Genomic DNA, 17540 nt, shown 5'->3' with positions numbered 1-17540 from the left:
CATTCAGATAAATGGTATTTTAAGAATAATAATTAAAAGAATAGTTTAGCAAAAAATGAAAATTTGTTGAAAATGTACTTATCCTCAGGCCATCCAAGATGTAGAATAATTTGTTTCTTAATCAGAACAGATTTTGATAAATGTAGCATTACATAATTACCAAAGGATCTTCTGCAGTGAATGGGTGCCGTTAGAATGAGAGTCCAAACAGCTGATAAAAAACATCACAATAATTCATGAGTGATCTGCATGACTTCAGTCCATCAATTAACGTCTTGTGAAGTGAAAACCTGCATGAAACAAATCCATCAAGGCATTTAAACTTTAAAACATTGCTTTTGGCCAAAATACAAGTCCATAATCCACAATAATGCTTCCTCAAGTGGAAAAAGTTCATTGTATGTTGTCCTATGACATCAAAATCCACCAACATATTAGTTTAGAACTGTTTTGCACTGTTGTTGCTTGTAAACAATGTGCATATTTCTCTCCTGATTCAGATGAAACTTTTTCACTAATTTGAAGCTAAAAAATGAATGATGGATTTGTTTATTACAAACACGCATCTTTGCACAACAGTTAATTGATGGTCTGGAGTCATGTGGATTACTTGTGCATTTTTGTGATGCTTTTATCAGCTGTTTGGACTCTCATTCTGACGGCAACCATTCATTGCAGGTGAGGTGGGCAAGTGATGCAATGCTGAATTTCTGCAAATCAGTTACAATGAAGAAACAAACTAATCTACATCTTGGATGGCCTGAAGGTGAGCAGATTTTTAGCAAATTTTCATTTTTGGTTAAACTATCCCTTTAAAATAATTAAAACAAGTTTCTACTGCAAATCAGCATTCAAGTTTCTTTTTTCTGTTTTCTTTTTCAGTGCTTGGCTTGTTGTTTGGGATTAAAGATTGGAGACGTACTGGCAACACAATTGTGTGACTGTAAAACTCCATTCCCTGCTCCACCTGCAAAGGCAAGGAATGGTTTGGTTCTGGGCCTGACCCAAAAACCCTCATATAGGAAGACACATCAGGTTATAAGACAGGCCTTGGATACATCCCGGGGGAAATATTACAGAAAAGTGCAATAAAAAATAAATATAGTGAGTATCTGATCACTTCTTTTATAACATTCGTAGATTACTCTTGGCCACCTCACAAAAATATAGTCACATTACCTGAAAATAGAAGGCCAAAACATGTAACAATGCACCATGCCTGCTAAATAGCTACAGTAGCTGTGCTTCAGGGCAAATGGAGACCTTCTGGGAAGCTTAGGGAAGCCTAACCTCCATGGCGTCTTTGATTGGTGTACGGAAGTACATTTTTCATTGGCCATTTCTCAAACAGAGAATCTGTGAATTACTGGTAAGTGCTGTCTCTCTATTGGTGACTGCTGGCCTGGTCAGCGAGTCAGGTCGAGGCAGTAGAATCTGGCAGAACCAGTTGGACATGAAGACAAGGCCTTTGAACTCAGAGCAGAGCTGTAGGATCTGTGTCCGTGGCTGGATCAGCGCGAGCTTTCAGAAGTTCAACAATGTCTGAATGGGAAGCTTTCATGGCTACCGACAGAGCTGTGTGTCCATCCTATTAGTGACAGAGGGAAAGAAATTAAATGTAAATGTTGCTGAAAGGCATGTTTGTGGTTTATGATGGTGACAGCATGTCTCGCAACCTGCCCACGCTGGGATCTCCCTAATTTGTGTAGATCCTATTGCGATTGGTTGAATTGGACACACAGAGTTTGGTGTGAACATCAAAAAAGTAAGTATCCTTTTTCTTCTCTTATTATGCACACTTATAGTTCTTTGTAACCCTATAAGAACAGACCTGGGATTAATATTTGGGTCACAGTCCAGCTGAGAACCACTGCATGAAATGCACTCAGTTTGTTTAAATGATTAAAGATGCATTATTATGGCTTCACCAGCCTGTGGGACGGATTAAACCATCAGATTCTGAGAAACTGGCATAACTGGCAAAATCACTCATTCTTTTTTCAAAAGGAAACAATATTGGGAATTAAGTATTACTACATTAAATGTAAGTATTAAATAGTCAATATTCAGATATTTTTGCAAATTAAGCAAAACGCATATGAATATCAGTAATTAAATATACACTGTTGTTCAAACGTTTGGGGTCAGTAAGATTATTCGTTTTTATGATTTTTAAACTTTTATTCAGCAAGGGCACACTAAATTGCCAAGAAACAAGGGTCAAAATAAAAGATTTCTATTTCAAATTAATGCCTTTCTTTGAACTTTTTATTTAATCCTGAAAAAAAATGTATCATGGTTTCCACAAAAATATTAAGCAGCACATCTGTTTTTAACATTGATAATAATAAGTAATATTTCTTGAGCACCGAATCAGCAAAATAAAATGATTTCTGAAGGATTGTGTGACACTAAAGACTGGAGTAACGGCTGTTAAAAAGCCAGTTCTGCCATCATAGGAAAAAATCAATTACATTTTAAAATATTAAAATAGAAAACAGTTATTTTAAATAGTAATATTTTTAAATCAAATAAATGGATAAATGTAGAATTTTGAGTATAAGAGACTTTCAAAACACATAAAAATAATAATAATAATGATAATAAAAACATTACTGAACCCAAACTTTTGACAGGTAGTGTATATTTTTATTAGAAAATATATTTTAACATACATGTAGTTATGTTAAAATATTTTTGCTAATAATAATAATAAAAAAACTAACAAATATTTCTAAATAATAATAAAAGCTAGACCAATGAATAGTAAATAACTAAGTAAATAACTATTTTAAAAATCTGAAGTAACTACTTTTTACCACTGGGTGGCAGTGTTGCATTTCCTTGAAATAAAGTAAGCACTCAACTCAGGGCTTGCCAGCTTCATGTGGCTCTTTTGTGAAAGCACTTAGGCTCATAGTCTCACGTTTTCACCAGAATTGCTCTTTAACATATTTCCAAATGTGTAGAGAATTGTAGAGACGTGTCACACACTATCAAAATCACCTACACTTTAAAACATTTCTACCTACATCAATTAAAAAAAAAAAAAAAGTTACCATGACTTACTGATCACATAATTTTTACAATGTATTTTTCTAAAATGCATATGAAAAAGCAGAGCAGTAGGCCCGTCCAATTTCTAGAGTGGGAGTAAAAATGCAAAATTCCTATTTTCAAGAATAGTATGGGAATGAAGTGGGGGTTTTTTTTATGTCGTGTATCTCTCACCTTATCTGTGAGTGATATGTCACACTCTGGTCTGTCCAGCAGTATTTTGGCTATCTCAGTATGGCCGTGCTCACAGGCACACATCAGAGCAGTGGATCCATCCTGGTCCTGTATGTTCACATTAGCACCACAGTCCAGAAGAACCTGGACCATCATCGTCCGGCCATGACTAACGGCAAGCATCAGTGCTGTCTGCCCTGACTAGTGTGGAGTAATAAAAAAAATCTTAGTTGTCTGGCATAACAAATGTAGGTAGGCCTACACGAGTAACAAAATTGTGTGTTTTTGCAGTACAGGATATTGTGCTGTCTTGCTGTGTGTACCTGGCTGGCTCGAGCATTGATTGTGCCCATTCTCAATAGCTGCTGAGCCACCTCCATGTCCTCAGGGCTCTCTGCCGCAGTAAGAGCTGCCAACATTATAGCAGTGTAGCCGGCCTTGTTCTGGTGATCCACCTCACACAGTCCTAACGAATATAAAATTAAAGAGACCTTTGGTATATCAGAGAGTTTGAAGTGAAAGCAAGTGAGAAACAGAAGATGAGAATTAAACATCATCTGTTTCCATTCTATAACATAAATATACTGATACACACACAAAATACAAGAGTGGAAACTGCTAATATAAATGTAAAAATAATATAAAATTGCTTTAAATGTAAAAACTTTAATAAGACAACAGACTGATATATCCAAACCAATTAATCAGCAATTTTTTGGACATTTTGGGATTATATTATCATGCCTGTTTAGCAGATGAACAGTAATGACATCTATCTTATATTTCATAATAGTAAGATTTCATTGTATTATTTAATTAAATTAAACAAATGCTGCCATGCAGCTGTCTAGATGGCATCTTGCTATCGAAAAACCCATATTGCCTGACTCCTACTTTAAATACTAATTAAAATGCTGATATTTCTTAGGTTCATCTTGGTCTCTCACCTGTGTCTAGTAACAGCTTGACCACAGAGAAGTTGGAATGGGATACACTGTAGTGCAGTGCCATGTTTCCATTACCATCAGCCAGGTTTACTATATAGCGCAGCAGAGTTGGAGTGTGGTAGCCCACCTCCCTCAGGTACAGCGTGACCGTCTCTGTCTGAGAGTCCTTCTGACTGGACACGCGAAACCACTCCTGATATAACACCATCAGAACCTGCCTCTGAGATTCAACAGTCAAGAGTTAGCTCACTGAAGTACTTTAAAATGACATCTATATTAAGGTGCATTTATTTTCAACATTAACTGCTTACCATGTCTTTATTTGGGGAAGCAACCTCAGCCATTCGATCTTTCAGGAAATGACAAGCAGCCATGAAGTTCTTATCAACTAACTCACTGCAATGACACAGAATTAGCTGTAATTTAAATCACAGGGACACATCAAACTCATAAATAAAAAGACAGGACATAGTGTCTTTTCTGCAGCCTAAAAAAACTGTTTACAAAAAGAGACAATGAAAAGCTAACCAAAAAAAAAAAGAGATATTAAAAATCATGCATCAGTCTTTCAACTTCAGATGAATTATGTAAAATCACTGTCAATACAGATTGGCTGCAGACCTGAGCCTCAAAAGAATATCTGTATTTGATACATATGAAATAGAATGCAGTTTGGTCTTTTGAATCTTGGTAACATTACTTGAGAATGACTCAATTTGGCATCTCAAGCAAATTGTAACCAATATTTAAATGGCACAAACATCTTCATTTGAATGACACAAACATCTTCATGTACTTCTGGCACATGCAAATTCTGGAAAAGTTCTGTTGCTTGAGTATGAATCGTGTTTTTCATTTTACATTATTCAGTATGTGTGTTTTTAGACCCTTGCATGTGTACTGGTGGGCCTAAGATTTTAAACTAATTTTGAAACATATTCCTTTGATGTCAACGCTGAATTTTCAGCAGCCTTTACATTAGTGTTCAGTGTCACATGATCATTCAGAAATCATTCTGATATGCTGTTTGCTGCTCAAGAAACATTTCTCAAGATAAAGTTGTACATTATTTTTGTGTGAATTGTGATACATATTTTAGATATTATTTTCTGAATAAAAAGTTAAAAAGAACAGCATGTACTTGAATTAGAAATCCTTTGTAACAAAAGAAAGAAAGAAAAAAAGAAAGAAAGAAAGAAAGAAAGAAAGAACTAGTTGCAGAAGAAGAAGAATATGGTTTATTAATATTAACTTAGAACTAAATCATGATATAAATGTATCTTTGTGTCTGCTGTATGAGAGTGCATGCAGATGAATTTTCAACATCATCAGCCATTTGTTTGTCTTCCAACTTTAATAAAACATCAGAAAAATTGAAAAACTTATAATTACACCATTCCCCTACCCCAAAATTATGAATATTATAATAAAAAAGTTTTTTACATAATCATAGAAGAAGACCCCAGTATCTGGTTTTCCCATACGGCCATGTAGCTTTACATTTCACATTTTTGCAATTAGCAGACACTTTTATCCAAAGCGACTTACAGTGCATTCAGGCTATACATTATATTTACCAGTAGCTTGAAAGGGATACTCCACTCCAAAATGAAAATTTTGTCATTAACCACTTACCCGCATGTCGTTCCAAACCCATAAATGCTACGATCGTCTTTGGAACACAATTTAAGATATTTTGGATGAAAACCGGGAGGCCTGTGACTGTCCCATAGACTGCCAAGTAAATATCAGTTTCAAGGTCAATAAAAAGTATGAAAGTCATCGTCAGAATACTCCATCTGCCATCAGAAGTGCAATCTGGGTTATATGAAGCAACAGGAGCAGTTTTTGTAAGTGAAGAAAACAAAAATAACGACTTTATTCAATAATTCCTTTGTCAAGGGTCTCCTCTGTGTATGCCCTTCTGTGTCATCCGCGCCAAAAGGATGCGCTGTTTTATTTCAAATCAAAGCTAAATACATGTAGAAACAGCGCATCCTTGTGGCGCATATGACATAGAAGAGCATACACAGCATATGGTGATATGGAGAGACACAGAGGAGACCGTTGACAAAGGAATTATTGAAAAAGGTTGTTATTTTTGTTTTCTTCACTTACAAAAGTGTTCCCGTCGCTTCATATAACCCAGATTGCACGTCTGATGGCAGATGGAGTATTCTGACGATGACTTTCATACCTTTTATGGACCTGGACACTGTTATTTACTTGGCAGTCTATGGGACAGTCTCAAGCCTCCAGGTTTTCATCCAAAATATCTTAAATTGTGTTCAGAAGATGAAGGAAGCTTTTACGGGTTTGGAACAACATGGGGGTAAGTGATTAATGACAAAATTTTCATTTTGGGGTGGAGTGTCCCTTTAAAAGTTTCAGCCTTTTATTGTGAAGCAGTCCTTTGAGTGGACCAGTGACTGGGCATATTAAACTTGTCACTCAGCACTTGTACTTTCCTGCCAGATGATGGACAGAACAAAAGGCAGGATTGTGTCTGATTCATAACAGAGGCTCCTGCTTTGGGAAACAAGCATGAAGGGTCACTGCACACTTTAATGTGTTAAGCGAACTCATATTATGAACTAATGAGCTTTTCACACCAGGTTGAAAAGGTAAAGGGGACTAGCACAAAATAAAAGTCCTGGGGATCTTCCTTACTCTTTGAAGGTTTGTCCATGATAGAGATGCTATTGAATCTAGAACATAATATAACTCATCAACTTAAGTAATTGTCAATTTTTCATTTATGATATAGGTAATTAGAAAAACATCTTTTTTGAGTAGGATCTCCATCTCACCTGCCAGGCTGCTCCTCCTGGGGACTCATGGCAGACTGAGCAGCATCAGGCTCCTTAGAGCCCTCTGCCACCTCCGCTTGAACCCCATCACCTTGCTCCCCAGCAGCAGCAGCCTCCTCCTGGGCCGTTCCACTCTCCTCTCCCTGCTCCAACTCAGGCTCAGAACTATCCACCTCCTCAACCTCGTCCTGATCCTCCTCCCCACTGGAGTCCTCACTGGAGGTGGTCTCATAGCTGGGCACAGAGATAACTTGAGTCAAGGGGGTTCTTTTAATAGCATCCCATTTTGCATTAGAAAAACTTTTCTATGATCAGGATTTTATGTCAAACCTGTTTAGTTCTGACAAATTTTATTTTATATTATTTTATTTTATTTTATTTTATTTTATATTATTTTATACCAGAACATTTTAAAACTATTTGGTTTACTTTAATAAGATAAAAGGGTCTTTTAAACTATATTCTGTGTAGTCCTTACTGCTAATGGCAAACAAATGTAATTTGTTGGTTGTGAATGGACATGTAAAATTCTTGTGTTTATACAAGTTGTTCAAATGAGAGGGTCCTCTGTGGGGTCTGAGGGGTTCTTATGTGTTGAGTCTGTCTGAATAATGCCGCTCTTCATGGATGTTTTCAGAGGAATGGCATTCCCACAATTCCTCAGGGACATGGGTGAATGAAGGCCTATAGATGTAGGTCAGGTGATTATACATTTATTTGGGTGGTGAGTATGAGGGCCTCTTTTGAGTACTTCAGATCAGAGACATGGAGGTCATGTGTTGGTTGAGTGTCATGCCCTTCTGCTATCATCTTATTAATCAAAATTTCCAAATGTGATTAGTCTAATAGCTTTTCATATGGCTTATAAATAAGAGAATTGGACAGAAAATGAACATGCTGGGCAGCCAAAGGTGGCGATTCAGTGTTTGATACTGCTATTTGTGCTTGGCTGACAGCGCTAAATAACAGAATGAAATTATATTATGGTGGTTTGGGTCAAAACTGTGTGTAAATTCTGAAATCACCAGCTGTCACTGAACAACAGCAGTGCAGGGCCTCTCTCAGGATAATCACAGTCTATCAGACATAGACGCAAACCAAATCTGCCAACACTCCCACACAGTCTGAGTCTTTTCAAATAATATTTCAAAACAGCAGTATAAATAAAAGGTCATACATGAATGTCACTTGATATTATTCACAACATAGATATTCCAGCATGTTTTGACATACTGATAAGATAAGGTCCTAACTTGTGTTTTGTTAACCAGTCATGCGTATTAATTAAATCTGAACTTTTCTGCTCAAGGAACCAGCACAATGCAGTACAACAAAACTCCAGAAATCTCTGATATGAGTAACTTAAACACCAGCAATTCATTGTACAGCACTACTGCAAGCAAAAAATATATTTACAAAATATTTTTTATGAAAATGTATTTTCTACCAATACATTTTGGCCATTTAAAATAAATAAATAAATAAATGCTTTTTTTTTTTTAAATGCAAAGCATTTAAATGTATTTTGCCTTCCATATATTTCAACCCAAGAAAATATATTCACATATGTAACATTTGAAGATTTTTTTTGTGTGTGTCCATAACACATATGAATACAAGTTTGAAAAGAAATAAGTAATGAATAAAGCAAACGTAGGCTCTCTGTAAGATTGGAAATTTATTTTCTTGCAGCTGAAAAAATATTTTGGTATAATGGAAGTTAAAAGTAAATATAAAAAAAATAATAATAAAAAAATAAACAAATAGATAATACGCGCAATGAAATTAGAGAACTCCAAATTTATGTGCTAAAGAAATAGATCAGTTTAGCTTATTTTAGTGATTCCTTTCTGATCAGGCAGGCCAGCTGTTTGCCCAACTCTATCAGGACATTTATCTTATTGTTGAAGGCTGGTCAAATACAGCTGAGACAGAACCATCTCTGCTGGCAAGCTAAACAAATCATTGACCGGCGCACACAGCAACAGGCAGACAGACAGCGACACAGCAAGAGAGAGAGAGGGACAGAGAGAGGACTTTGTTCTTCGTGTCATCTCACTAGGCCTCACTCATCATGCAACAGCTCTCGCAGAAAACAATACTGACACCTCATGGCCCATTTCTTACAGAGCACTGTGATGAAGGATGAAACAGATTAAGGGATGCAAAGAGCCATGCCGGACATCTGATGTCATGGATGTTGATGAAATAAGCTCATCATTCAAAGCTTCAAATGAAAACACTAGCAATTGTGATTCTGGGGGAATTAGTAAATGTAAGGCATGACCTTCATTTATGTCCCCCATTAGACTTTTAGGAGGTTTACACAGATGGAAGGTGATTTTATGAAAAGCAGTACCATCCATATAAACTAATTTTCTGCATGCAGATAAATAAGCCAAAAAACTTACCCTCCATTTACACCAACAAACTTCAAGTTCTTCTTCGCTCCCCTGTTGCCCTGTTTGTCAGGACTATCGTTCTTCTTCATGATGGATTTGAGGCCTGATATGGGGGAGATGGTCAGATATGTGAAAATATAAGCCAAGTTTTCACATGTTCATCATCCCTAGCACAAACTTAAAGGGATACTCCACCCCAAAATGAAAATTTTAAATTTTCCAGAAAAGTATGAAAAGCATCGTCAGAATATTCCATCTGCCATCAGTGGTTCAACCATAACGCCATTTTGGCGAATCGGAGCTGTCAGCCGTGACACTACATGTGCTGTTTTCTTTCTAATCAAGGCGTAAGTATACGTAGAAAACTTATCCTTGTGTCGCGGCAGCCACAGAAAAGCATACGCTGCCTGCGTACAGCTCAGATTCGTCAAAATGGTGCTACACTGATGTGGAATGACACAGAGGATACAAATTGTTGAATAAAGTCTTTATTTTTGTTTATTCGCGTACAAAAAGAATTCTCGTCGCTTCATAACTTTATTGTTGAACCACTGATGGCAGATGGAATATTCTGACAATGCTTTTCATACTTTCCTGGACCTTGACACTGTTATTTATTTTGCAGTCTATGGGACAGTCACAAGCCTCCCTGTTTTCAACCAAAATATCTTAAATTGTGTTCCGAAGACGAACAAAGCTTTTATGGGTTTGGAACGACATGGGGGTAAGTGATTAATGACAAAATTTTCATTTTGGGGTGGAGTATCCCTTTAACTCTATGCATAACGCAATCCATTTGTCCAAATTGAAAATAAAGAAGTCTAAGAGATATTACTTTTGAATGTTTTGAAATGCCTTTACCAGAAGTAATGTAAACAACAAATAGCTGAACCATGCACTTGCTGTGCTCCACAGAGTGGGTAAGTCAGATGTACTCATTCATAATGTAGCACACCAAACTGTCAAAACAACTGTTAGAGTCACGGAGTTACTTATATTTTAAAAGAAATAAAAAGAGACCACCATTCTCACCTATACTACAAGAAATTCTCATCAGTCTTGTGATCGTAAAAGAGATGGAATAGTACAAAGCATTTCCAGAGATTTGTTCCCTAGTGTTTGTCTGAGATTGTTGAAGAGAACAGAGGTGTGTAACAACCAAAGGAGCCAATGGATGTAATTACAACGAAACACAAGACATCAAAGAGTTGAAAAGCTTCTGGGAACTACAAAAAAAGCTCAAAAAGTCCCATGAGACGGTGTGCATTCCCCAGGACACAACAAGATAAGTCTGGATCAAAATTAGCCTCAATTTAGTAAAACAGGTTGCTTTTAAGTGACCATAGTACAATATTCAGTGTAACTGCTAAAGAACATAATTAGAACAAAAGAGTATAATTAACTGTGGCTGCACAAATAACAATGGATGCCACTATTTATGAGACCGCATCATTTTGCAAGAACTGTAATATGAGCCAGATGCTTTTAAACTGTCAACACACATCTCCTAAATTATCTTGGCATACAGTAAGCAACTTCAATATGAATGTGCAATGCCACTGTGTCCCTGCATTGCAACAGACGGGTTTCTGTGCCACACATGCATACATAATCAGGCAAAAATATGCATATTTGAACTTATTATTTCAAGTTGACTTTAACATGTATTTTAGCTCTTTAGATTGTCATCTCTAGCTCCCAAAACCTTCACTTCACACTCAACAAGGCCTATTTCACATATATGGTAAGCAGAGTTTATTCAGATGTATGGGTCAACTTCTTATGTAGAAAAGATTAAACTGGAATGTTTGCTAGTTATCAATGGACAACATGATGTCAATAGTATTTGTAAGTACTTGAATGTAAAGTGTATTAACTGGGTAACACTTTAGTATAGGGACCGATTCTCACTACTAACTAGTTGCTTATTAGCATGTCTATTATTAACATATTGCCTGTTTATTAGTACTTATAAAGCACATATTCTGCATGACCATATTCTACATCCCTAATCCTACCCAATAGCTGAATTTAACAAAAACTTACCTTACTAACTATTAATTAATAAACAGCAAATTAGGAGTTTATGAGGAAAAAGTCATAGTTAATGATCTGTTAATAGCAAGAATTGGACCTTAAAATAAAGTGTGACCATGATGGTATAGTATTTGCTTTTTGTATGATTGGACAGACACTGAAACATACAATATCAATCTATTGACAGTATCTAGAATGTAAATCTTTTAACTTTAGAACCATGGTTATGAATCCTTGAGGTTTGCAGAATAAATTCATATGGTTCATAGATACTGATTTTTGTTTTTTCTTAGTGTTGTAACATGGTTGACACTTGACACCTAAATAGCATTGCTTACAAACTGCACATGCAAGCTTTGTGAAACAGGCCTACAAGAAGTATCTAATACAGCACATGACTATATGGAATGAGACCTTATCTTACCTGATTGTCGTGCAGCCCCTCCTTTCTGAACAGGCGAGTAAAAGGCAGACAGGGCACTGAGGGACCCTCTCAGGTGGCTTTGAATTGAGCTTATTTTGGAAGAATGAGCTTTCTGAGAGCTCTCTCCTTTCGCATCTTGGCCCCCACTTCCCAGGCTGGCCCACTGCTCATTAAGAAGGCCCTGTATACGATTAACAACCTGACCAATTGCAGCAGGAGAAGCTGTGGCTTCAGATGCCCTTTGAGACTGAAGCTGGGGTTCCTGTCCTTGTGTTTCTCTTGGTTCCTGCTGTGTTTGCAAACCCAAAGTTCTTCCTTCTGGTGTTTTGTCTGTTACTGTGCTTTCAACAACCGGACTCTCCTTAGATTCAGTCTCTTGGACTGTGGGCTTAGGGACTTCATTTTCAATGCCCATAGTCTCAACCATGGCACTTTCTACCATGACATATTCTTCAGTGTCACTCTCTGCAACAATGATTTCACTGACTTTGGTATCTATAATCTGACTTGAAACACTATCTTTGATATCACCCTCTTGTTCTTTGTCAGATTCTGTCTTCTCCAGCATTTCAGAGACCTGTTTACCACTGTTAACTTCCAGATTATCCTGGCCTTCAGTCTCAATTGCCTGGTCAAACATGACAATCTCCACCCCTACAATTTTCTCTGCTGTAGTGACTTGTGCTAATACTTCAATGTCTCGAGCTTCTACTATATTCGTCTGAGTGCTCGAGCATTTAAAGTCTGTTTCTTTGGGACCCTCAGCTGGTTGAGGTTCTGTTGCGATTCCTTTATCCGCTACACATTTGCTGTCTGTAGTGACTGATGCATCACATGTGACAACTGGTTCAGATAGCGGCTCTGTCTCGATAGGACCTTGAACTTTCTGCTCCTTCACTTGATCGGTCAGTTCCTGTATTCTCTGATCCTTTCGATGATTCTCATCCATCTGCTCTCTCAGTAAGGCATTTGTCTTTTCCAGTTCACAACTGGCCTTGCTTAGACTCTCTTCCAAAGTTTTCACTTTTGCTTCCAGCTCCAGGTTAGTGAGAAGTTTCTGTTCAGCAGGTTGGGCTATTGTAATTTCTGCAGTTGTAATAACACTCTGTCCCTCAACAGTCGCAGTGTCTTCTTGAGTGGATGTACATTCAGATGCAGCAACGGATTCCTCTGATTCTGAAATCCCTCGTGACTGCGTTGACTGTTTATCTTCTAACAACATCTCTGATGCTCTATCCTGCTTTTCTGCTTGCTCTGAAAGACTCTTTGATGATTCTTCTTGAAGTATAGACTCCTGCAAAAGACCCTCTGCTTCATCTGGATCAGTTGGAGTTTCTGCTTTGTCTATGAGTATTACTGGGACAGACACTGGAGCTGGCACTTGTTCCTTCTCTGACTCTGTATCAGTTACTTTTTCAGACTCCTGCTCTACTATAACCTGCACCACAATATTTTGTTTCTGTTGTTCTGTGGTTTTGTTGGACTGTACTGCTTGAACAATTTCAGGATCAGCTGCAGTATCCGTGTAAATGGAAGGAGCATCTTTCTTTTTACTTACAGCTGGAGGAACAGCACTGTCTTGCTCACCAATTTGAGGAACCTCACTCTTTTGCTCTGATTTGTGTTCTTGAATTCTTTGAAGCAGTTCTTCCCTCTCAGTTCTAAGAGAGCATATTTGAGCCCTCAACTCAGGGATGGTCCTGACTTGCTCTTCTAACTCCCGCACCCTTTTCAGTGCAGCTGTGATCTGTTGATGCAAGCTGGCCCTGTCCTGGGGAACACTGCCTCTCCTGTCACCTCCATCCGCTGGTCGAAAAAGCCTCTCAGCTGAGCCATTCTGCGATTGGGAACTCTGCTCTTCAGTTGAATCTGAACCTTTCCTACGTGGAACATTTATAGGCATGCTGGAGGCTCTTAAAAGATGAGGCCTAACATTAAGGCCCACAGGCTGTTCGTTCTCAGATGAGGGCTGTACTCTAGTCTCTTCTGCAGCCTTTGGTGAGGGGAGGTAAGCACTCCCAGGCATCTTTGACTGACTGGCAGGGGAGCTTCCACTGGTGCTACTGCTACCACTAGTGGCATCACTGGCTCGGAACTCAAAAAGCTGCTGGACTTCAGTAACACGTGACTTGGGTTTGGACCCTAAAGTGGAAGTATTGGCCCATGTGTCTTTGGCTAGAGGTCGAGCGCCATGCCCAGGAAGGCTAAAGTTGCGTGGCAGTGTGCTGTACTTTGGGCCCCTGTTCTTGCGTTGGATGTGCACCCTCTTGATTGTGTTCCCTTTCTCTATGTCATCCACATACTTCAGGAAGTCCAGATCCAGGTGAAACCCATAGGGGGTCTCTACAGAATATGGCAGCTGTTTACGCTGTACTCCACTATCTGTGGCCTTGGAAGGAAAGCCATTTGCTGAAATACAAGGTACATATTACACATTTTGCATTCTCTCATTGTAATTCCAATTCAAGCAGTCATTGTATTATTGAACATATGGAGCATAATTAGTCAAGACAACAAAACAGTTGATGATGTTATCACTGGAATTTGGAAGCAAACATTTTTTTGCTGTCAACCCTTGTAAGAAGACAAGTAGAAGGAATATATTTACACATTTATAAACTGGTAATGACAACAAACAATCTGCCGCTCTTACCACTTTTCTTGTCCATTATTTCTGTTTTTGCAGTATCATGGGTGGAATCTGTTGTAAACACTGGAAACCTGTAGAAAGATCAAATGTACAGATCTAACATTATTTTTTATTAATCAACTAATGTATCAGTGACAAACATAATTATTTGTCAGCTCCTGCACAAATTATAATATTTACTTTCTGTGCAACATGACTTTAGATTATTTGTTTGTGCCATTTTACACCACACCACTATTAAAACCACAGTAATTCATTCTGTTAAATTTACTCCAGATGGCTCACAGTTTATGTGGGGTTGATTTAGGCAATGGAAAACAATTTTACCATTTTAGATTTAGGATTCTTCAGGGGCTTACGTAAGGCCACTGATCAAAATACATCATGTTAATAAAAACTGAATACACCCTCAGGCTTCAGGTCTGCAGATCTACTTGCCGAATGTTCCCACTGTACAATCTTGAAGTCATCTTAACTTATATAAATGTGGCAAGAAAACATACTGAAGGCAATAGACAATCTCGCTTGACTATAAGAAAGCTAACTGCTGCCTTTGATTTAGCGTGGGAGCAAATACATTTTAGCAGTCACTAAAGATCACTTAATTTTTTGTTATTCTGAAACAACACCATACTGTAGGTTGACCTTTGAGCTTTTTAACAATGATATCATATATTGTGTATAATTACTGTGCCATTTGTAAATGAATAGTATTCAATAGAACCCTTTAGATGTAATTATATAGTAAAAAAAAATATATATATTCATGAAATGTGAACCTTCTGGTGAAGATGGTCCTTTTCAAACCTTTTGCTTTAATCGAACTGTAGTCAAACCCTTCAGGGCATGTTTGCAGATCTTAACTATGTACTGAACTTAAGGGAGAAAGATTACTCAAAGATGTGTCATCTGGCTCTCATTTCAATGTTGTAATCTGAGCCAAAGGCATGGAATTTGGACAGTTTGAAAAAGGATATTCTTCATGGTTGCTATTCGATGATGTTTCATGAAATCTGGATCATTGGCTGGCTGCTAGATATCCAGATCTGGACAAACTGGCAGGGAAAAAACTTTGACTACTTGGAGCTAAATTTATAACAACATTTTCACTATGCACCATCAAGAACAGAGTCTTCTGATGAAGTTGTTTGTACCTGTTGGAGATATGTATTTTAGGAAGTACAAGCAAGGATAGAAATATGTCTCGGTTGCTTTTTAGAAATGGGCTTTGAGCCATGGTTTGGTTGAAAAGTCAAGCGGTAAACATTCTGAAGCCAAGTGGTATAACAGAGTGCCAACACAGCATTTGGTGATCAGACCATCAATCAGCTAGCTCCCATGATTTCTGTTCACAGCACATTTACTTTAGAAAATAATGTTTTAAAATTGATGCTACCGTGAAAGAGAAACAGAGTGGTGTAACATAGGAGTTATAGCTCTAGGGATACAATCAGAAGGTTGCTGGTTTGGTCACCAAAAAAACCAAACCATGAGCAATCACTGTTGTGGCCTTGAGCAAGACATTTAAACCCAGGCTGATCCAGGGGGCTGACCTTTTAGTAAGTGTACTGTAAAGTCTGTTTGGATATGAATGCCATCTAAATCAATGGATCTCAACTGGTTTTACTTCAGAACAAAGGTTTTGTATTGGACATCAAGAGAACAATTAGAGAAAAGTCGTAGAAAAGTAAAAAAAAAAAAATACAGAAATGTTGTAAACTAAGTTCTTGGCATAGGATTCTTCATGGTTTTTGAGGATGATGGTGTGCCATATGACATGCCCATGCTGGCATCTGCCTAATCTGACAAATAAATTTGGATACAGAAATTGAAATACTGAGTTTGACTTGACATCTATTAAAAAAATCATTCTCAGATGTCATAATGCTGTGTTAAAGTGTTGTTTTTAGAATTGTAATTAATGAAATATTGATCATCTTAATTAGACTCCTTAGTGTACAACCAGCCTGCATTTATCCTCAGGTTTCAAGGTAAAACCCCATAATAGTGTAAGTCTAAGCTTGACTGACAGCTGAATCCCCAGAATCCGACACACTGCAGCAAGCATGGAAAATGTACAGCTTCTTAAATCCTCCTGGAGAAGAAAGGAACAAGGCAGGGATGGCAGGGGATAAGGGGCATCCCCAACCTAAGAAATGTTTAATGTGATTCAAATACACTGGCTGTAGTTGTGTCTTAATTAGCCAGAGCTGGAATGCAGCTTGTAATTGCTGAGTAAAGTGAGGCCTAGCCACTTGTCAATTATCCACATGGAACCGAAGAACACAACACTGCCTATTTAATTAGATACTGAAAAAGAGAGAGAGAGTGAAGTTAAGAAGCAAGTGGGAGAGAGAGAGAGAAAAGAAGATGGCAAATCATGGCCACTGGAGAGAAATTATTTTAATAAGAAGACTTTCATGCAATCCTCTATTGGCCTCATTTGCAGGAATATGTTTTAACTTATCAGTGGTGATTTAGTTAGGCTATTTTAGTGAGTACATCTCAAGACTTCATGTTTCTAGTTTGTTTCAAGATCGCCTTTCTTTTGAAAGATAGTTTGTTATGAACCAAATGTTTAGAATCAACTGTTTCCATTGCACCCTGAAAAATCATTAAATTTGATTGCAATTCTGCATGCATTATAAATTTAATCGGTTGACCTTTGTATCCTGCTTTAGCTCACGGATAACCCAACGGACTATGTACTGGTGAGCTATAAAGGAAAGTCACTGTTTATTTAGCTATTCACAGCAGATTTAATTCAATATAACTAATCAAATTGCAGTGAAGGAGCGGAAGTGAGGGAAAGAAATCAATCTCATTTGCTGTCTTTGTAACAGTTTAGGGGCAAAATGCACACAAACGTGCACACACACACAAACCACCTCAACCCTAAAAGCTCAGCATCTAGTGCTAATTAGGAGTGCTGAAGCCTTGAAAAGAAATCGAACCAAACAGAGCCAAAGGCAGCAGAAACTGCTTGAACAGCCAACAAAATTACATCTTTGGGCATTCTCAAGGCATGCCAGCTGGACA

General features: G+C 37.7%; 1 protein-coding gene across 6 annotated transcripts in view; it reads right to left on the bottom strand.

Moving 5' to 3' along the window:
• Positions 1-248: 248 nt before the first annotated feature.
• LOC109106337 (KN motif and ankyrin repeat domain-containing protein 4-like) overlaps positions 249-17540 on the bottom strand; it is a 43907-nt gene continuing 26615 nt past the window's right edge. For all 6 annotated transcript variants that reach the window (XM_042726002.1, XM_042726004.1, XM_042726000.1 and 3 more), the window contains 9 exons: positions 14505-14572; positions 11852-14260; positions 9400-9493; positions 6989-7222; positions 4490-4574; positions 4179-4398; positions 3555-3697; positions 3232-3432; positions 249-1588 (listed from right to left, as the gene is read on the bottom strand). In XM_042726002.1, coding sequence (XP_042581936.1) covers positions 1475-1588; positions 3232-3432; positions 3555-3697; positions 4179-4398; positions 4490-4574; positions 6989-7222; positions 9400-9493; positions 11852-14260; positions 14505-14572 — 3568 coding nt within the window. In that variant the 3' untranslated portion in view covers positions 249-1474. The remainder of the gene's footprint in view (positions 1589-3231; positions 3433-3554; positions 3698-4178; positions 4399-4489; positions 4575-6988; positions 7223-9399; positions 9494-11851; positions 14261-14504; positions 14573-17540) is intronic.

Source organism: Cyprinus carpio, chromosome B6, assembly GCF_018340385.1.
Source record: "Cyprinus carpio isolate SPL01 chromosome B6, ASM1834038v1, whole genome shotgun sequence".
NCBI lineage: Eukaryota > Metazoa > Chordata > Actinopteri > Cypriniformes > Cyprinidae > Cyprinus > Cyprinus carpio.
Note: the sequence above shows the minus strand (reverse complement) of the source record. Positions and strands in the feature narration are given on the sequence as shown.